The following is a 21653-nucleotide window of genomic DNA, read 5'->3' as shown; positions in this document are numbered from 1 at the left end:
GACCCTCACAGCGGATAAGAGCCCCCCCCCCAAAAAAAAAAAAAACCTTTAATGGTGAAACTTGCAACTTGCAAATCTCTGAAGTCACCATGAATGCATAAAGGTTGATGTGGGTTTTGGAGCAACATATGCTGCCATCCAGACAACGTCTTTTTCAGGAACGTCCCTGCTTATGGCAGCAAGACAATGAGACACATTCTGCACGTGTCACAGCAGCGTGGCTTCGTAGCAAAAGAGTGCAGGTACTAGACTGGCCTGCCTGCAGTCCAGACCTGTCTCATGTGTGGTGTATTATGAAGTGCAAAAACAAGTGTATATTTATAAAATCAATCAATAAATAATATTAATAAATGCAATTATGAGTTTGAACATTAAATATCCTGTCTTTGCACTTCAGTCAACTGAATATATGTCAAAGAGGATTTGCAAATCATTGTATTCTGACTTTATTTATGCTTTACAAAGCATCCCAACTTTTTTGGAATGGAGGTTGTACTTCAGCAGACATGGACAGCAGAATGACAATGATTATTGCCTAGTGGGGCACCGATACTGATAAGCACATATAAAAGTAATAAAACATAAAATGTAGTCCAGCTCTGTTGCAAAGAAACGTTGTATTAAAGTTGAACTTTGTGTGCCTAAGTGCGTAGAGTATCCACAAAACTAAGAATGCAAGTAAAAGAGGTGTAAAAGTAAAGATGCAAGTAAAAGACGATACTGTAATTTATGTATCCTGCGCTTTTTCATTCCTTTCCGGCCTTTATTATGCTCAGAAAATACTTACAATGTGTCCGCAGAGAATTATACTTTTGTACACAACATACTATTGGACTGTGCTCCTCCTGGCCTCATGGGGGCGGTGTGCACACAGAGTCCATGATGGAATTTTGCGGTGAACTTCCGGTCTCCCCGCGCACGCTTTCCTTCCGCGGTCTTGTGAAACGACTGTTGTACGACTAACTGTGTCGGTATATAGAAAATAAAGACAAAATGAGTAAAGCACATCCACCGGAGTTGAAGAAGTAAGTTGTCGGGTTTGTTCAATAAACCTGTGCTCTGTAATTTAACTTGCTTTGTATTCTAAAAGGATTGGTAGCGTACCCGTACAGCAACCCTGCTACATTGTTTGCAATGGAAACAAGCTAACACAAGCTAACCTGTCTGACTGCTAGCTATGTAGCTATCGTCTGTAAGCTTTTAACATGAGTTAATGTTGTTTTTCTTTCTTCAGGTTCATGGACAAGAAGCTCTCATGTGAGTAAAGATGATTATTCAATCCCACTTCGACTGCTCGGTTGAGTCAATAACAATTTAAAGGGGAACCCGGCTTAATCAAGACTTCCAGTATACTATGTCCATGTCTGAGGAAAGTTCAGTTAATATTTGTGAATATAAGCTATGCTCTCTCTCAAGGCCAGAAACCAGAGAAGGAAGTTTCAAACTTTTGATGTCAGCAAGTATAAAATCTGGAGCTGCTTCATAGACAATGAATGGCCAATTTATTGTCTATGGAGCAGCTCCACACTTAATATACTACTACATCACAAATTTGAATTAGGGTTGTTCACGTTTACTAAATATTTGTCTTAGATAATAGAAATAATGCAAGAATTTTGAAAATGGGTGGATTTCCCCTTTACAAGAACTTTTTCTGAAACTGAAAATGTGTCAGATGTGTCTGTTTGATTTCTGGGTTGTTGGTCATCAGTATGGATGTTTGATATCTCTTAGGATGTGCACACTGAAATCATGTTTGCAACAAAGTAACTTTGAAGGCCCACAACAAAGATGAAAATGTCACTGTTGTAGTGCAGGTAGTGCACATTAAAAAGGGTGATTTTCAGCGTATTGCCTCAGCCACACCTCCATGGAAATGTATGCATTATTATATTGCATATAGCATTCATATGGCTGATTGTGTACAGTTAGATGGCTGGGAGGACTAATCTGTAATTTTGAATGGGCTTTCATGTTATTAGGATGTAGAAAGTCCTCTTTGCAAATAGATAGTAGAATAGAACAATATACTGTACAATGGTTCAACCAGACTGACAACTGAAATGGCAGAAAGAGAGACAGAACAGAGGAAATCAGCAGTCAGTGGTTTAAAAAAAAATAAACTGGAAGCTTAGCATCAAAATCTGTGCAGATTTAAATAGGAACAGGTTCCTGTTGTAGTATCAAGTGCACAATAATGCCTAAAACAATCTAAAATTTGCAGTTGTGTCACTTAAGCACAGCTTAACTTCAGAATAGGAGGGTTGTCTAGGGGTAGCACTGTCTGCAGAACATACTATGAAAGCGAGTTGGACTTCTAAACCGAGGAGGAACAGTGATTAAACACAGCGTAAGATTCATCAGTGATTTTTTTTGTCCTTTAGTGAAGCTGAATGGAGGCAGACATGTGCAGGGCATCCTGCGTGGATTCGACCCGTTTATGAACCTGGTGGTGGACGACTCTCTGGAGATGGGCCCAGGAGGACAACAGAACAGCATTGGCATGGTGGTCAGTATCTTAGTGCTGCAATTCTGTGTTTTTTTTCCATTAAAAGAACAGGGCTGTGTCAGAAATCACCCCCTTTATTAAATATAGTTAACTGTATTTATCCTCTGCCATTTTATTTGGTGAGCAAAACTCTGACTTGAGCATCACAATGACTCAAGTCAGTATTTGCTCACTATAGAGTAGAATGTTTATCTCTTAGTTAAAGGAAAACACAAGTCCCCAAATGACCATTTTTATATCAATAACTCACCCCATGTAAGGCTGAATTTGTTAAGACAACTTTGTTTTTCTGGCATGTATCCATGATGAACAAAGAGCAACGTATGTGAACAACGAAGGAGCACTATGGCACAAGGGAATAAGATACCGGTACATTAGGTGTTGAATATATTAACAATACTTGCTAGTAGCATCAATCCATTCACGGTTTGGGTCTTTTCATGGGATTTGTTGACAGTAACATAAAGTAAAGAATGTCTCCAGACTTTCCTAAGCTTCAGATTTTGATTACTGGGAATATGACAAAACTTTTTCAGAACAAGACATTATGGTTAGTGAAAGTAGCACTAGCAGAGCAACAGCAACTCAACACCTCTGTGTCTACAAGATGCATTCAGCCACAGCTTTGAGTCTAGGTCACTCATATTTTGGCAGCATTCAGTAAGGCCGTAGTGAACCCAATAAATCTTGGTCAGCTGAAACTCTACCAACTCTTCAACCAATCGATTGGTCAATGGGGGGAAAAAATACACAATATCTATATAAACGTATAGGCCTCAGTGCACTCTACTTGGTGGTGTTGTATGTCCCCAAAAGCATTTTGTTCCTGTCACAGGGCTCGACAGTAACGATCGCCTTGGGCAAGTAAATTCTGTGTATGGAATGCCTCATGCAGTTATCTGAAGTGAAATGTGAATATGATGTCTAAAATAAGTTTGTCTTAAAATACATTGCATACTGTATCATTAATTCCTCCCGTAAGCCAGGATTCACAGTATCAAGTCCCTGGTACTGGTGATATAAGAGGAGCTCTATTCTGACTCATTTGAAAATTCATCTGTATCTACTGTGAAACTTCCCAAAAGTGTGTCTTAAATGCAGTGTGTTTACTCTGCGTGGTCTCATTGCTCATAGGTCATCAGGGGAAACAGCATCATCATGTTGGAGGCCTTGGAGAGAGTATGAGAGAGGAGGAGACGGCTGCAGATGGAGAAGAGAATGATCTACACCTTTTTATCACATTCTGTTATCCCTTTTAGTTACTTGTTTGAAAGAGGCAAAGGAGTTGTGTGTCTTTGAATTGTAACATGTCTGTCTGATTTTGACAGATGTTTCTGTTTGGACGTATTTTGAATTGCGTGATCTTGTGAATAAATCAGTTTTTCTTTGTATTTTGCATTTGTGTATTCAGTTTACTTTGTACTGTTACCACAGTGTATGCACCCGGTATGCACTCAGTCCCAAAATGTTGTGCCTGGGTTTGTGAGTGGATGCAGTGCATTAGGGTGTGTAATCCAGCCTTGGGCAGCCAAGTGAAATAGATCTATGTAGTTAATTGTAATACCTGCTTGATCACTGTAGCGGGCACAGATAACAAAGTGCACTGTCCAAAGAATTAATAAGCATGACATCAACCTCCCATTTTCTATTCACGTTACTGAGCCTATGGCTTTGCTTTTATAACAAGTAGATTAATGACAATATGAACCTTGCACTTAATATGAGAATTTGGTCAAACATTTAAAGCTACTATCTGTAAAAAATGTTTTTTTATGTAAGACTAAAAGTAATTTTTTTAATGCATCTGTTACTACATCCTGAGAGTAGTGCACGAAGCAGATACCCTAAGAAAAAATCCTGATTCTCTGCGTCATAGTGCTCCTAAGGGCATTTGCAAGAAACACAAAAACAACTAATCAGACCATATGGGTCTCTAACGCAACTGTCAGTCATGTCAGTTACTGCCTGAGAACTGCAGTCAAACTGTCAAACAAGGCAGCACTGATCAAATATGTATCAAGAGTGTTACTGCATTGCCATTTTTTTTGCTTTACTGTTTCCAAAATAAAGTGGTGCAGGAAAGAGCCCTAAAAACCCAGGGATGAGTTAGTGAATTGGCACCACTGTTTTCCTTGTCTTACAGTCAGTGAATTTTTTTAATGGGGTTTTGGTTCGATGCCTTAAAAAGATCTGTGGTCAGCACAAGATAGAGATTTTCACATTTTGTTCTATGACATTATTTAGATGAGGAAATTCCCTGCTCATGAATTTTTAAGTTTTCAAGTCTCTTAAAAAATGCAATTGCTATCAAGTGGCTAAATGAGACTACAGAACATCATCACACTGAACACAGCTTTACAGCTTTGTTGTGGTAGTGACATTAAGTTTTGCGACTGTAGCGTAGTTTGTTTATAGCTTTTATAGCTTATTGTTATCTTTTTTCTGGTGATTTTATTTGCGCTTCAGAAATCCTAAATCATTTATACTGAGCAGTTTTTTGAGTTTATTTGCAGTTATGTTTTTTTTAAGATCTGAAGATTTGAGAATTATGGATTTGTAATTGTTTGCAGGGCAAAAATTAATAATTTTAGAGAATGAAATGTATGATTTTAAGTTCAAAGCTGTAAAGCTGTGTTGGCTTTTGTGTCCCACTTACAGTATCTGTTCATGAGATAAGATTTAAGAGAAAGGATTTGTAGTGTCAGCGAAGAGGGGAAAAAATCATCATAAATCTTTAGAATCATTTGTGAAGAATATCTTGCTGAGCAAAAATGTGTAGGTATCATCAACATTTGTTTGTCACAGAGTTTATCTTCTGCAGTAATCTAAAATCCAATGGAAAAATCCCATAGGCTTATTTGATGAGGTAACCGGGGTGAGGCTAACTTCCACAACAAACAGCCAGCCATCCCTGTAGCACTCCATGGCACCTGGGTCACAAACTCTCACTTTACAGCTAAACAGTGCACTAAAATATGTTTCCGATAACATTTTAAGTAATGATTGATTGTTGATGATTGACAGCTGTTCTCTCTGATACGGCCTGTGATTGGTCAAAGTCTTCTTCACAGGCCATCATTTCTAAACCCTGTAAACAACCAAGAGGAGGTGCAGAAGTGTAATGTTCTTTCAGACTACTGGACTGTAATAGTTGAACAGGAACAAGAGAGGGCGCTGTCTGAAGGACACACTTCCTCCTCGGGTGGACTTTTATTTTGAAAGCCGATTGTCGTCATCGTGGACTACGTTTCTTTACGTTGTGTGTCGTAGCCGTTTGACGGTATGTGGAAACTAGCAATGTCGGAGGAGGTTGGGAAGGCGCTACAGACGGTAGTGGAGCGGGTGAACCAGGCGGCGGCAAGGCGGCCCAAGGTAACTGCAGCCCGGGAGGCTTCGCTCCGCAACACCGCTGCCGTCGCTTCACACTCGGGGTCCGAAAAAGGTCGTGCTGCGGCAGCACGACTCGTTATGTAAGGCTGCCAAACATCTCAACCTTTGGATGGGAGTCAGTCGGGCTTGTGGCAGCACTTTCATAACACCACGCATGGTTATTAGTGGCAGCATAACATGCGTGGGGACAGGATGATCAAGCTTGTATCTGCATGCACGCTGTTGCATAGAAATGATGCCTTCAATCACGATTTTATAAAATTGGCATTTGGCATGTTTGTAGGCAATTCATTTAGGCTTTTGATCAACCTCCCCTCACACCACAGCTCTGTGAAGGATGTCCACTAGTGAAGATGACATTTTCATGAAGTGCTCCCTTATTAAAATAGTATCAAGGTTGATATCTAGGTCAAAGCATGTAGGAATGCACAGCATCTGTCCAACATCATTAGTGGTGCTGACTGTATGACCTGTAAGAACATCATAGCTGCAGAAACAGTTAGTTTCATCAGTGTTTTGCAGGATCCTGACAGGGCTGAGTCACTGTTCTGTTAGAGCCAACATGCTGCATCACACACTGACCCTCTCTCCTGATATAGATGAAACATTAGCATGTGTCGTCCTTCCTCAGACACTACCAGCCGTGCCGCCCCGCCTCGTAGCTGTCAGCAAGACCAAACCCCCAGAGATGGTCGTGGAGGCCTACAGACAAGGGCAGCGTAACTTTGGAGAAAATTATGTAAGTATAAAATGCTGCTGGTCTGCATCACTCCAGACTTTCCAAGAGTCATTTCATAAACGTCAAACTCTCAGGGGAATAAAGGTGGGAAATGATGTTGAGACTGACCTCTTCCTTTATCTTCACTCCAGGTTAATGAACTTGTGGACAAAGCCTCAGATCCTCTGGTAGGTTTACATATTTTATATGTATTTTACAGGGAGAAGCTGTTTTTCTCCCCCACCTCAGTCTGTGACAGGTATCTTTTTCCCCTCCTCAAGATTTTAGACTCATGTCCAGAAATTAAGTGGCACTTTATAGGACATCTACAGAAGAATAATGTCAACAAACTTTTGGGTGAGTGATTGTCAGCTCTCCTGCTCAAGCTGCATGTTAAAAAGCTTTGCACTCACTTAGTCTTTTCTTTTTGTTCCCAGGCGTGCCAAATCTGTTCCTTGTGGAAACAGTGGACTCAGTGAAACTGGCTGACAGGGTCAACAGCTCATGGCAGCGTATCAGAGGAGCCAGCACACAGAGGTTAAAGATCATGGTGCAGATCAACACCAGCGGAGAGCACAGTTAGTGTCGATGTCATCACAATTTTTCTGCTCTTGTTTTTAGAGCTGATCTCACACACATGCTGCACCAATAAAGTTGGCTATTTACATACAGTATGTCAAATGTTTGTTGTAGGTAAACATGGCCTGCCACCGGATGAGACAGTGAACACAGTGAAACACATTGTGTCCCAGTGCTCCGCCCTGCACTTCTCAGGACTCATGACCATCGGGCGCTATGGCTATGACCTCACCCTGGGCCCCAATCCGGACTTTCAGGTACAGAAGACCAGAGATCTTTTGTACGCGACACGAGTCGGACTAGAGTCATAAATTTTATGAAAAAATTGCAACTCAGTTTGCACTTTACTTGGACTTGAGCCTTTTGACTTGAAAATAGTTAATACCTTCTCCCAAACCCAAAGATTAACAGTATGTTATTTAAAAAGTGCGACACGAATCAATTCATTTCCCTTCATTTCCTAATTCAGCTAAAATAAACACTATTCATTCACTGCAAGTTGACACTGAATTCCCCAGGTGATACACTTTGTTTAAACCGATTAGACAGCATTCATCAAGTTACAGGAGAGAACCATGAATAACTAACATAATGTTACAGAGCACCAGTTCGAAAAAATGTTAAAGATAATTCTGTTTGAGGGGCGTCAGTAGTGTAGTGGATAGTGCCGGTGCCCCATGTACAGAGGTGATGCCTCGATGCAGGTTCGAGTCTGGCTTGCAACCATTTATTGCATGTCACCCCCCGCTCTCTCTCTTGCCCCATTTCACTCTGTCCTATACATTAAAGGCAAAAAAAGCCCAAAAAATAATCTTTAAAAAAAAAAAAAGATAATTCTGTTTGCATACAGAAACTACGTGGTGGTCAGTATAACTGAAACTAATTGCAGTATACAAAATGTGCAGGTCAAAATAACACAGTAAACCAACAGCTTATAACTTGGTTTGGCATTTGAAGTTGTGCAAAGAGCAGTAAGTCAAGGCTAATGTTACCATAGCGAGTTAATGCTTGGCTAACTTTATTATTCTTTTGTTTAAAAGGCATTAAATTGGGTGAAGAGTCCAATATAATAAGTTTGGGACTTGAAACTCAAAGTATAGGACTTCGGACTTGTCAGTCTTGACTTGGGACTTAAGTTCAAGGACTTGTGAAGTACTTGTGACCTGCAAAAAAATGAAATGGTCCCCCATCAGCAAAAGGCCTATGAAAACAACGTGGTTTTAAGGAGAAATTTTGTGTTTTGTACTGCCATCAGGAAGTGCCGTTGCTATGGGGGGGAGGCACCCATTCGCAATGGTGTTTAGGTGGGTAGTATGTGTCAAGTGGCATCCATATGAATGTCAGAACTCAAGTTTTCCCATCAAAATACTGCACTGACAATTGACACAATCAATATTATTCACTTCATCTGTTAGTGGTTTTAATGTTGTGGCCGATCAGTGTAGCTATTATTATGGTCATGCTTTTTGAAAGAAAACAGATCTTAGGGATCCATACTGAGATTGTTCATTTGTTATGTGTCTTTTTTATGTCGTTATTTGATGTTTTTTAAACTCCCCAATATTGATATCACCGTTGGCCTCAAAAATCCAGTTATCGGTCAAGCCATAATCTTTACTGTGTTTCTCTCCTGTAGATGCTGCTGAGTCGGAGGCAGGAGGTGTGTGACAGTCTAAAGCTGCCTGTGGAGGAGGTAGAACTCAGCATGGGTATGTCCACAGATTTTGAACATGCGGTGAGTGTCCCTCCTTATCAGCATTTATAAACGCTTTCCAAGCACAAGTATGAAATAAATTATAGCCAGAGGGAATTCCCCTCTTTGAAATTGCTTTGGACAAGTTTGTTTTTAATTTAATTGTTCTGAGGATTCTCAAAATTATGTAAGGTATTTGAGTGTTCAGTATTTAAAAACATATATTCAGATTGCTTGAATTCAGTTTAAGTCAGACTAACTGAATTTGAGTAATCTGTATTTAGTGCTCTTAATATTGGACACCTAGCTTTTCTCATACGGTACAACAGTATACTAAAAGGCACTAAGAGGCAAGAAATAAGCAACCAGTAACTAGATTCATATTTGATCAGTGCTGGCGAGTTTGACTGCTGCTAACGAGCAGTGATTGACATGATTGACTGACTCCTTGGGTCTAATTGGCTGTTTTTGTTCAGCTGTGGTGGATTCTAGCAAATGCCGTTAGAAGCACTACAAGGAGGAGGAGGAGCATGATTTTTATGCCTGCACGCCTGCAACAGCTGTGGCTGGAGGCATAATGTTTGCAGGTTTTCTGTCTGTCCCATTCTCTTGAAAGGGATATTTCAAGAATGCCTTTAAGGAGTTTCTTGAAAGGGCACAAACATCCACTTGGACTTAAAAATGAAATGATTAGATTTTGGTGGTCAAAGGTCACTGTGACCTTGTGTCCATCGCAATATCTCAAGAACAACTTGAGTGAATTTCTTCAAATTTGGCACAAATGTCCACTTGAACTCAACAATTTACTGATTAGAATTTGATGATCAAAGGCCAAGATCACTGTGACCTCACTTAAGCCTCATTCCCATGAATGGTATATCTCAAGAGGGCCTTGTGGGAATTTCCTCAAATTTGACACAAACTTTCACTTGGACTCCAAAGGTCAAAGGACAAGGTCACTCTGACCATGTCTGTTCTCATAAACATGGTATCTCAGAAACACCTTGAGCAAATAACTTAAATTTGGCACAATCATCGACTCAAGAATGAACTGGTTAGATTTGAGTGGTCAAAGGTCAAGGTCACTGTGACCTCACAAAACATGTTTTTGGCCATATTTTAAGAATTCATACATTAATTATGACTACATTTCACTCAAATGTCTAATAGAATAAACATGATGATGTGATGACATTTTATATCTTATAGGTTTAGGTCACATGATGTTTGGTCAGATACTGAATCAGTAACAGTAATCTTTAGTGTCCACCTTGAAAGTGTGCTGACTGTATAGATCTTCTGTGCTGCCAAGTTGAAGATGTGTGTGAAGCATCAAAGTGTTAGAATATGTAGCTTCTTTGCAGTAACATTTGGAACATTGTTTACTGAACTGATACTTCATTGGTGACTCTAATCTTGATTCTTTGGTGACTTTCTAGATCTTCTGTGCTGCAGGGTTGAAGATGTGTGTGAAGCATCTATGTTTTAGAGTTTGTAGCTACTTGACAGCAACATTCATATTTAAAACATTGTCAGCTTTCATGGCTACATAAAAGTTTGGAAGTCCGTGAGGCAGTAATTCTAGTTTTCAGAGATTATCTGTTTCATGTACTACTGTCAGAATATAGTGAGAGTTTCAGCAAATATGACAAAAAAAATATTTTCCTAAAAGTTACCAACTACTGCTGTAAGACTCGTGCTGTCCAATGTGTTCACTGAAGTGTTTTCCTGCTCTTACATGTGTGCTCCCATGTACTGAAGATCGAGGTGGGCTCCACCAATGTGCGAGTGGGTAGTATCATATTCGGCAACAGGGAGTATCCCAACAGTGCAGCAAACACTCCAAACCCCAGCCCAGCCCCCAGCCCGGAGAAAACAACCAAGACAGTGTCAGAAGAGGCCGCGAAGAAGATGCAGCACCTCACTGTGTGTGAACACTAAGAAAGTGTCTCCACCTCTTAAATACCTTTAAGAAGAAAAAAAAAAACAGTCTTCACATGCAGACTGAGTAGAGCAGTGAAGCAGATCATTTCCACAGAGCCATGTGGAGCTAGGATTGCAAAGTCCTTGCCTAATTTTAAAGTATAATTGCCTAATCCTCTTCACTTTTTTGTGTGCCCTCCTTGCTCTTTTAAGCATTAAAAAGTGGCATTCGGTACAGAACTAGTTCTACCTTTTTTAAAAGTAGTGTGTTACTAACCTATAGTGCTCTGACTTCCTTCCTATGGAACTCTCTCCTACACAATAAAAGAGAAATGTACAACTACTGAAAACATGGTGACATGGAAAATGATTTCACAGGAGATAATGAGGATTAGTTTGGATTTGTTGTGCTGACGTGATTTTTTTTACCTTTCCAACCCAACATGTGACAGTGCTGAAATGTGCTTGATTGTGTACAGTGTCCCAGAGATCAGGAATTCCACAGTGCAATGTACCGTTTTTGTTGTACAGATGAAACAAAGACTTGATTTAATAAATAATTTATCCCTTTATAATGACACATAGTATTGTGCGTTTGAAATTGTTTCTTATGGCGTGCCAAATGTGTCAGATCTCTATTCTTGATATTAACAAATCCAAAAGTTAACCTGAAGAAAGTGTTTTGTTTCTGTGTAACAGTCTCGTGTCCGTGCTATGGTGTGGTATATTGTTGGAGATGAAAGAGTGAATCTATGCAAAGTGGTGATTTTTGGTTTTGAGTAGATTTTTACACTGCAGCTCTCATGGTATCGCAGTGGTTTCTTCAAAGATGTCACAAGGTCAGTGTGTTTTCTTGTCTTTATGAAAAGTGCTTTCATTGTCAGTGATAAACATGTGGTTCTTAATGAGGCGTTTCAGCATTGTTTGGTTTAGAATCTGGCTCTGAGCAAAGCCAATGCCAAGCAATAAATGTTTTGTTGAAAATGTCTGCCATTTGCCGTGTATTTCTTGTAGTTGGGGCAAAGTGGCACAAATAACATCAGAGACAGAACGTAGTTTGGCCAAAGTTTCTTTATTAAGCACACGGAGTTGACTTCTGGGCCACAGTGAAAATTTTAGTATTTTGATAGTGATCTTTTATCAGCTTGGAAAAGAATTTTAATGCCCAAATTGCCTCTTGAGAATCTGTCTTGTATCTAAATTTGCCATGTAAAAAATTAGGACCTCAGTAAAATTTGAACCCACTGACTCAATATATTTCCTTCGAATGACTCTTTATTATTCTGAATTTGCCAAAGTCTCAAAATGCTGCCCAGCACTGACAAACAGAACCCAAAATAGCTCATGAAATTACAGAAAATTTGGCTTAAGCTCAGCAATAAAACACAGGCCACAACTGCTCAATAAATACGTTCTATGACAAAGATGGTAACACAATCAAAAAGACATTCAGTAAGTGTAAAAGGCATTAGAAAATGAACAGGAAAGTCAATACTCTATACCTGTTATTTACAACACACAGTAGAATCCTGTTATTAATATCACAACCTGTATCTACAGCTCTAGCTCTGGTAAAATGTACAGGAAACTGAACTCAAGAAACTATATACAGTCTGTTGAAGGATGGGTGGCAACAATTCATTTGACCCTCCATTTCACATTTATAAGCATCATATAAACAGTTTTGATTGTTAAAAGATCTGAGTACATTTTAGGTGTTTAGTAATGTCAACAATTATAACTTCAACTCCTGTGAAGCATTTGTAACTGGTGTATAAACATATGAGTAATTGACAAAGTTATATGAATATAAAACAAGGTATTCTTTCTTTTTTTGACTCCATGTATTTTTTAATGTATCTATTAATGAATTATTTATCTGTAAATATACCATCTTTATCCTTCAACACATCTGACCCTACTCTATTAGCTGATGAAGGCAACAAGATAAGGCTGAAATCTTTTGAAGAAAACTAGCAAGTAGCCCTTAAGTTAAAGATGCTGTATGTGACATTCAGAACATTAATACAGCAGCAAACCATTTGCTGTGTAAAGATACACTGGAGTAATGGCATCCTGAGCAGAGAATGAAGCCAAACTACCTCTGTGTGTAGTGTTATCCGAGTTTCTCGGTTCTTTGTTGTGGTAGACAGTGAGGCCAAATGTGCATGTTAGTGCAGTGCGTGTGTGTGTGTGTATCCCACTGACAAACTGGACGCTGCCGCTCCACACTGCCCTCGAACCATGAATGTATAACGAGAACAGGATACAGCGTTGTAGGCCAGGTCCTGTTCGTTCTTATGAAAGCTGCTCAGTGGCACATGACACAAAAAAGTTCAGCTTCCAAGGTATAAAATTAACAAGAGCTCCTGCATTATTGGGCCCATAGAGAAAAAGCACCAGAGAATTCCACCAACCGAACAGCTAACTTGTAGTTAAAAATGATTCAATCAATTTTCAATTTCGAAATTTTATTGGACCGAATGGGTCAAATTCTGATGGTGAAACGAGTCGGTCAAAAATGTATCCACAGATGATTTACAGACGTCTCTTTCACAATATCAGTCCATGGAAATAAGTATTTTTGGGCCCTATAGCATAATTTGACTGACCCAGAACTGTTCCTGGAGGATCATTCATATTGCAGTAGTTACTGCCCACTCTGTGGTTCAACCCCACATTTACACCATCAGCTCTGTCAGCACTGTTGCCATTGTTAGCACTGTTTGTGCAGTTAGCTTCGTTAGCTGCTGTCTCAGCTGCCTCCATGTTGAGAGCCGTGTGCAGACAATCCCAGCTCAGACTATGAATCATATATGATCTGAATATCGCATGCAGCTCCTTTAAGAACTCTGTCAAATCACAAATTCTAAAATCACGGATGAACCTTGAAGCTCAACATGTCTTCAAAAAATCTGAAGACATTTGTAAACAGTTTTAAACCTGCTTGTGAATGATTTGTTTTTGTTTAGAAATCATTAATAAATGTTTTATAACACATTGAGGAATCTTGTGTGTTAAGTTAAAGCTTTGTTATACTGTGATATTAATGATTAGTTAATGGTTTACTGACCAGTTATGAATGCTGTCTTCTGAGGCAATACATTATTAAACACAAAAATGTCCTCAACACTGCTTACAACTATATTACTGTATAATAAACCAGTTATTAAGGGTTTATATACTGCTTATACATGCTAGATATAAGGGTTTAACTGAGGTGTTATCAAACTGACATGTAAGGAATCAAGGCAGGTATAATATCTGCATAAGTGTAACCACTTAATGAAAGCAGCTGAAAGCCTACAGTTAGAAGTTACAAAACCTGGAAAAAATATGTGCAACAATGACAATGGCAAAAAATGGCCTACATAAAACCATGTATCAATAAACTACTCGGTTACTACTTGTAACATATCTATTGCAGTGGCTGTTCACTCTGGTGTCACCATAAAACAATCTAGGTTCACTTGAACAGGAAAACAGAAAAATTACATGTCCAGTGTTGTCAAGAAAATACAACAAACACAACAAGAAAGGCAGTTGGAATGTTGTTGCTAACGGAAAATAACAATAAACAAAAACATTTACAAGAAGAAATTCATTTGCCCAGGATTGAAAACTGCCTCTGTAAATTAGCCCATACCATTTATGGCTGTTATTAAGACCACGTCTCCTCCTGGATGTTTCTGCACTGCAGTGGGCGTCTCTTCATTTCGGTCAGTAAAGTCTGTCTACTCATGTTTAAGTTGTTTCCCAATGCTGCCGTTGCTCAGACAGACATTACACCAGTTTCTTGGCCTCAAAGAAGCTTTTGAGGTGCTTCATTTGCCAAATGCCTGTGACAATGAGGATGAGTGTCTGAGCGATGGACCACCACAGAACACGCTGGTTGGTGCTCTCACTCGTCATGCGAAACCGCTCCTCGCGATACTGTAGAGGACAAGACAAACAATGAAGTCACTAGAGCAGTCTAACAATAACAATAATAATAAATCAGACTTATATAACACTTTTCAATTTCTTCAAAGATGCCTTACATAGAGTAGGATATATGTTTAAAAAAACACTGTAAATTCTTCAAAAAGACATTTAATCACAAGGCAAGTGAATAAAAGCTCACTGACATTTTTTTTGTCAGTGTATTCTTGGGTATCAGGTGTGACCTTTCTAAATCTGGAGGTTTTTGCAGATCCATGATCAGAGCACAGATAGAACTCTTCATGAGTTTTTTTTTTCCTTCTCTGCAGCAGTTTGTGGAGTTTTGAGTCACAAGGTGGATAATTGATCAGTCGATCTGATCAGAGCTGATCAGATCAGATCCATGGATGAGAGGAGCAGTGGTTTGTGAGTGAAAGCAAACATTTAATCCCAGCGCAATGAACGGCTAACTTTTACTTTCACTGCGCCTGATGTTCTGCAGCTCCATCTGTGCCGAGACTACACTCAATAGTGCACCTAATGAATGTCGGGCTCTAAAAAAGAGAAAATCAAAACGTGGATTCAGGATTCAGGATTCAGGATTATAAGGACCTGATAAGTATAAAAAACGAAATATTGTCAACAATATTAAAGTCCCTAGATCCTCAAACGAGGCAACAATAAAGTCCCAATGTCCTCAAACAAGATGATAATAAAGCCCCAATGTCCTTCAACGAGCTGATGATAAATCCCTTATGTCTTCAAACAAGTGCTTCCTAATTAACAGCATCTCAGCTTGTTACTGTTGCTAAAATTGGTCAAATTTTGTTGGCATATCAAATTACAAATGTAATTAATCATAAATAAACAAGTTGCAACCATTAAATTTGATCAGGTTTTGCACCTTGTCCACGTTTGTGTCAGGGTCAGCTGCAGACTAGGGTTGGGTACCGTTCATAATTGAACCGATACGGTACCAGTATCTGGAATTCAATACCGGTACCAAACGGTACCTTATTTCGGTACTTTTTAAAGTCTAAACTTCTCAGTTTCAACATTTTATTGAGATTTTTTTGTCACCATTGTTGCTGAGTCTGAGGTGCGAGTCATGCGCTCTCGCTCCACCTCCGCCTCAGGTACCGAAATTTGGCACCGATTCATTTTAAGTGAATCGGTACTCTGTAGTACCGACATGAATCGGTACCAAGTACAAAAAGTACAGAGTTTCGGTACCCAACCCTACTGCAGACTGACTTAGCAGAGATGGCTGCCATCTTGTTTTTACATGGATTAGTGTATTGTAGTCTTACTAACACTAGATGGCACAAAAAAGATCCACGAACGAGGACAACAGGCCTAAGTTAAGCAGAATTAGGTATGAGGTCCAGTAAACCCAAAATGTGTTAGCGTTTTTGTTGATGTGGTTGATATGATGCAGAAAGGAGAGGGTGGGGTCAAAGATAACTCCAAGGCTGTGGACATGGGTGGACGGGTTGACGAAGTAACCATCAATACAGGGAGCAAAATCCTTGGTGGGCCATAAGGGAGTCTGGGCCAGTGATTAAGATTTCTAACTTAATGTTGTTTAGTTTCAGAAAATTTCTTTGCACCCATGTTTTAATGTCAGTTAGGCAGGAGGTGAGGGTGGAGTAAGTGGCAGAAGTGATGGTCCTGAAGGAGAGGTAGAATTAAGTATCATCTGCGTAACAGTGAAACTGGAGACCATGGTGGTGGAGGATCTGTTCAAGTGGCAGCAAGGATGAGAGAAGGGGACCAAGCACTAAACCCTGGGGGACACCATGGGTGACAGGAACTATGGAGGATTTGCAGTTGTTAATACAGATGATTGTGTCTATCGGAGAGGTAGGACCACTGGCATAAACAGCAGCTGTACCTTCATCAATTTAGGAGTAACCCTTTAATCTCACACATAACTTGGTGTTTTTTCTTACCCTCTGGTAGTTTTGCTCCTTCTGGATCTGTTCGACTTGGTCCAGCAACTGTCGGACTCGCAGCTGCAGCTCAGTGAGTTTGTCCTTAGCTGCTATTTCAGGGTAGTTGTTGGTATGTTCTCCGACCTGAATATCCAGATGCACTCTCTGCAACATTGGGAAACATATAGTTTAAAATCTATGTGCTTGTATTCTGTTGACGGGGGGGAAAAAAAAAAAAAAAAAAAAAAAAAAAAAGATAACTGTCTGATAGGAGTGTTGTGTGTTGTGCTGTCTGGAATTAGACTACATAAATAATGTTAATGCAATCAGACTAAGTCACATTTGGTTTAAGATCTGATCACAGCAACTCACAATAAGAAGAACAGACTTGTAAAGTCAAGTGTGTGATGTTCACTGGCACAAAGCAACATAAAATTAGGAAAGAAACATGTATGCAAAAATAAACAAAACCAGAGTTCTTCCAGAATTACTTAGATTTATATAAATGCTTACAGTAGTCAAATCTAGAATTACCACCTTGCAGTTATTTGCATCTGCAAACCAATCAAGTTGCAGTTACATTTTACATCCGTGTCTGTCCAGAGTTATATGTAGCCATGACAGTAGATAATGTTCCAAATGTTGCTGCAAAGAAGCTGCATATTCAAAAACTTGGAGGCCTCACACATATCTTTAACCTGGCAGCACAGAAGATCTATACAATCAGCACAGTTTCAAAGTGGACACCCAAGATTAGTGTCACCAATTCAGTATCTGACAAAATGTCTCCCCTTCTCTTTCTGAGTTATGATGTTGAGTAATGACCAGGAAAGTGTTTTTGCAAAACATTAGAATGTCACTGTGAAGGTGACCACTTCATCATTTCATTCTATTGGAAATTTGTGTAAAATCTTGACATAATTACTGTATAAATTCTTTCTTTATGGCCCAAAACATGTTTTGTGATGTCAAAGTGACCTTGACCTATGACCACCAAACTCTAATCCCGTCATTGTTGAGTCCAAGTGGACGTATTTACAAAATTTCTAGTAGTTCCCTCAAGGCATTCTTGAGATACCAGGTTAATAAGAATGAGGAGAATGTGAGGTCATAGTGACGTTGCCCTTTGACCTGTGACCACCAAATTCTCATCGGTTCATCGTTAATTTCAAGTGAACATTTGTGCCAAATTAGAAGAAATTCCCCCATGGCGTTCTTCAGATATCGTGTTTACAAGAATGGGACAGATGGAAAGACAGGCGGATGATTGGACGGACAACCCAAAAACATAGCGCCTCTGGCCGTGGCTATCACTGGCACGGAAGCATACAGATAAAGGGATTAAGAGTAAATTATTAAAACTCAGTTAGTTAAAACTCAACAAATGATATGAGGCACATTTGGGAAGAAGAAAGTGTATGGAAATACCTCTGGAGGTTTATCTTAGAAGACTAGGACATTTCACTTGTACTCCTACCAACTCACTAACCTGGAGAGACTTTTGTTGGACAAATCTAATTCAGTTGTTAGAAAATTAATTGGGACACAGAACTCCTATTGGGGGGAGTGTGGATCTGCACTTGTGCACCTCGCCCACAAATTTCGATATTGTACATGCATTTTCTGATGCAAGAACAACGTATTGTGTTTCAATGTATTTTAAATTGTACTAAGAGTAGCAACCACAACACACCAATGTTTGCTGTCTTTCACTGGTTACCTGTGACTTTTAGAATTACTGCTTGTTTTTAAAGGTTTGAATGGTCAGGCTCCTGCCTATACCTGTGATCTGGTTACTCCCTTTGAGCCTGATCGGTGCTTGAGATCCTCATGCAAGGTTGTGGTAATGGTTTCAAAATCTTGCCTTGTCACTAATTGTGAACTGGCCTTTGCTGTCCAGGCCCCTCATCTGTGGGACTCCCTGCCTACAAACTCAGGAACCTCTTTTGAATCTCTTCTTCAATCTCACTTTTATTACTTGATTTTTCCTTAACTGATAGCTTTGTCTTAACTGATGCCATTTATTGTGTCTATTTAAACTACCAGGTTGTATATCTCTACCTCAGAGCTTCTTTCACACAATTCCAGGGAAATATGTCATTCAACCTGGAAACAGACTGGGCTTGCCCCAGATCTTATCAATTTCAGTAGAGCTCAAACCACCTGTGACTATTAAACGAGAACAAAAACTTTTAAAAATCTCAATTATTTTTCAGTCCTTAATGCAGTCAGTGTCAAAATGTGATCACATTGACATGTACTAGAAACTGACTGATGTTCATAGTGCAGCAGTAGAGAGTACGTCAGAGTAAATGTAATACTGCTTATGCCTGAGCTGAAACAAAGCTCGAAAACTAGTCCGACCAGAAGCAGGTTAGACTGGGAGGGTAAAATTCCATAGTAACCTCAGATGTCAGACTTATCTAAACCTTCATTATGAAACAGAATTCCCTGAAAATAAGCCTGGTTTATAGAACAGCCCTCAGTCTGTACAAATAAACAAGCATTTCATTAGAGTTCCAATGGGAAAATATTGAGCAACAATAGGCCAGTCAGTTAAAAAAAAAAAAAAAGCAGTCACTATGTTCATACCAGTTTTCCTCCTGCAAACAGAGCCATCTTGGTGGAGTTGGAGTGCAAACAGATCTGATGTTCTCCAGGAGTATGGGAGGTGAAGGTGAACCGTCCGTCTGACCCATATTGACGAGAGAGGATTATCTGGGAGTCATACAAGAAAAATTCTTAATTCTATTTATATGTATGTGCGTGTTTTACAATATCACCTCCCTTGTCCTTACCTTTGTATCTGGATCCTTGATCTCCACATGCATTCCAAGGCCAGGGGTGGATGGGAGGAAGGAATTTGTCTGCTTGTCCCACAGCTGAGTCCTGTACTTTCCTGTTGGACCAGCAAAGCAACATAGATAAATGCCATAGGGTCATCCACTCATCGTTCAAAGGAGAATGACTTTCAAAGGCTGTTGCACCAGTAACATGGCAATAGAATTAATATTAGCATGACAGTACAACTAGTAGAAATATTAATAGGGCAAATGGGGGTATTTACCATAATGTAATCTACAGTTGTATATGTTTTGAATCTCAGTTAACAAATTCCTTGAAATGTTTCATTGCCAACAGCAATCATGAAGGACAGGACAGATGAACAAATATTTTTCACTGCATTTTCTTTTTATCAGTATGTCTTGATGAAAAACATAATGACAAAATGTATGCTGCCATACATGCTAGAAATTTTGTTAGCCCATTTGTGCCTCTGTGGTTAAGTCGTTAATAGATCCCTGTGCCTTTTTGTTACGGATGTGTAGTTAGTTACACTTTAAATCTGAGTCACATATAATACAATGTTAATGTAACGTTAAAAAGACAAAGCCGCTGCCACAAAAGCCTATAGAAAACTTTAACATAGATTAAATACAATGTATTAGACATTTCTTTTAAACTGCCGAACCAAGCATTTCTGTCGTTACTGTCATATTCACTGCAGCATCTTCGCTGGAGCCAGCTGTTCGCTTTGCTAGTTAGCTACGTCAAGCTAACGACCATACAACAGCTTACCAATAACCATGGTCTCGTCTGGAATTTCTTCAATGAAGCATTTTTTCTCGGTCTCTCCTATGTGGAAATAGAGCGCGTAACTTGGATAAATCCAAGCTAACATTAAAATAAGTCCAGCAGCAGGAATAGGGAGCATCATGTAGCTTCTTTCACTTTGCGCACATCAGCAGAGGAAGCTCTGATGCTGCGGCCAGCTAACGTCACCTTTCAATGCGGAAGAAGGAAGGGGATTTCCTGCGAGATGGGACACATTTACCCTGAGCTGTGCCTTTCAGGCAGCAATTACTGCCAGAATACACTACATTACCTCCACAACTAGAATTTGTCAGTGCTTCTCATAGTCAGGCATGCCTGTTTGGTTGGACGGGTCCTTTCAAGTCTGGTCCTACACAGGCTAGACAAGACTCCTTCCAAGCATTGGGTAAACACACATTGGGACAGGCTGACGAGTGCCCAGGTGTGCATCACTGGAGAGGCCCTGCCTTAAAGTCTGGCAAATCATGCACAAAGAATTGTGGGTATTTAATGCCTGCTGAGGATACACGCATGCGTCCTTGAAAATTCTCTGAAGGTTGGACTTGGTCCTTGGTAAATTTGAGGGATTCTTGACATCAGAACAGTTCTTTAGCAGGATTTGATAATGTGGTCCCCTTGAAATTCAGCCGTTTAAGGATCCCTCTTGACTTCAAGAACCACCAACTGCCTCATGGTTGTGCGCCTCTGCGAACCTGTCAGGTTGCAGTTGGAGTTTACATCCATGTCTGTCGTTCGCATCTTCAACCCGGCAGCACCTAAGATCTATACCATCAGCACAGTTTCAAGATGGGCACTCAAGATTAGTGTCACCTTTCAGTATCTGACCAATATCTCTTTTTTCTGTTCCCAAGTTATGGTGCTGAATAATGGCCAGTGTTTTTTTTTTTTTTTGCAGAACATTATGATGTCACATTGAAGCTGTCCTTTGACCTTTAGGATGTGGAATGTCATCACGTCATAATTTTATCCTATTATACATTTGTGTGAAATGTCATACTTAGCATATGAATTTCTAAGTTAGTGCCAAAACATGTTTTTTGAGGTCACAGTGACCTTGACTTTTGACCACCAAATTCTAATGAGTTCTTCCTTGAGTCCAAGTAGATGATTGTGCCAAATTTTAAGTAATTCACTCAAGGTGTTTTTGAGATACTGCATTAACTAGAATGCAATGAACAAGGTCAGAGTGACCTTGGCCTTTGACCCTTGACCACCAAATTCTAATCAGTTCATCCCTGTCTCAAAGTTAATGTTTGAGCCAGAGGTTGAAACATTCCCTCAAGTATTCTTAAGATATTGTGTTCACAAGAATGAAATAGGTGCAAGGTCATGGTGACCTTGACCCTTTGACCTTTGACCACTAAAATCACA

General features: G+C 39.6%; 3 protein-coding genes across 3 annotated transcripts; 2 read left to right on the top strand and 1 right to left on the bottom strand.

The window, feature by feature from the left end:
- The first annotated feature begins 892 nt into the window (after window positions 1-892).
- Window positions 893-3900, top strand: snrpg (small nuclear ribonucleoprotein polypeptide G). Its single transcript, XM_049580746.1, has 4 exons — window positions 893-1025; window positions 1235-1257; window positions 2385-2509; window positions 3644-3900. The coding sequence occupies exons 1-4, from the start codon at window positions 994-996 to the stop codon at window positions 3692-3694; spliced, it is 231 nt and encodes a 76-aa protein (XP_049436703.1). The 5' UTR covers window positions 893-993; the 3' UTR covers window positions 3695-3900.
- Window positions 3901-5693: 1793 nt separating this feature from the next.
- Window positions 5694-11396, top strand: LOC125892422 (pyridoxal phosphate binding protein). The gene is made up of 8 exons (XM_049582435.1): window positions 5694-5881; window positions 6531-6638; window positions 6770-6805; window positions 6899-6974; window positions 7055-7195; window positions 7311-7453; window positions 8833-8931; window positions 10651-11396. Exons 1-8 carry the CDS (start codon window positions 5792-5794, stop codon window positions 10828-10830), a joined length of 873 nt encoding a protein of 290 aa, XP_049438392.1. The 5' UTR covers window positions 5694-5791; the 3' UTR covers window positions 10831-11396.
- A 472-nt stretch (window positions 11397-11868) lies between these two features.
- tmed4 (transmembrane p24 trafficking protein 4) lies at window positions 11869-20444 on the bottom strand. The gene is made up of 5 exons (XM_049582436.1): window positions 20247-20444; window positions 19466-19566; window positions 19260-19385; window positions 16686-16832; window positions 11869-14745 (listed from the first exon to the last, which is right to left on the bottom strand). The coding sequence occupies exons 1-5, from the start codon at window positions 20383-20385 to the stop codon at window positions 14596-14598; spliced, it is 663 nt and encodes a 220-aa protein (XP_049438393.1). The 5' UTR covers window positions 20386-20444; the 3' UTR covers window positions 11869-14595.
- Between the last annotated feature and the right edge of the window lie 1209 nt (window positions 20445-21653).

This window comes from Epinephelus fuscoguttatus, linkage group LG7, assembly GCF_011397635.1.
Source record: "Epinephelus fuscoguttatus linkage group LG7, E.fuscoguttatus.final_Chr_v1".
NCBI lineage: Eukaryota > Metazoa > Chordata > Actinopteri > Perciformes > Serranidae > Epinephelus > Epinephelus fuscoguttatus.
Note: the sequence above shows the minus strand (reverse complement) of the source record. Positions and strands in the feature narration are given on the sequence as shown.

Bases quoted from the DNA above. Each gene is read 5' to 3' on its own strand.
- snrpg (XM_049580746.1), top strand. From the start codon at position 994: ATGAGTAAAGCACATCCACCGGAGTTGAAGAA. The intron at 1,258-2,384 runs GTGAGTAAAGAT...TTTGTCCTTTAG, and splicing joins CATGGACAAGAAGCTCTCAT to TGAAGCTGAATGGAGGCAGA. The intron at 2,510-3,643 runs GTCAGTATCTTA...CATTGCTCATAG, and splicing joins AGAACAGCATTGGCATGGTG to GTCATCAGGGGAAACAGCAT.
- LOC125892422 (XM_049582435.1), top strand. From the start codon at position 5,792: ATGTGGAAACTAGCAATGTCGGAGGAGGTTGGGAAGGCGCTACAGACG. The intron at 6,806-6,898 runs GTAGGTTTACAT...CCCCTCCTCAAG, and splicing joins ACAAAGCCTCAGATCCTCTG to ATTTTAGACTCATGTCCAGA. The intron at 7,454-8,832 runs GTACAGAAGACC...TCTCTCCTGTAG, and splicing joins GCCCCAATCCGGACTTTCAG to ATGCTGCTGAGTCGGAGGCA.
- tmed4 (XM_049582436.1), bottom strand. From the start codon at position 20,385: ATGATGCTCCCTATTCCTGCTGCTGGACTTATTTTAATGTTAGCTTGG. The intron at 19,567-20,246 runs GTAAGCTGTTGT...CTGGTCCAACAG, and splicing joins AGACGAGACCATGGTTATTG to GAAAGTACAGGACTCAGCTG. The intron at 19,386-19,465 runs GTAAGGACAAGG...TATGACTCCCAG, and splicing joins TCAAGGATCCAGATACAAAG to ATAATCCTCTCTCGTCAATA.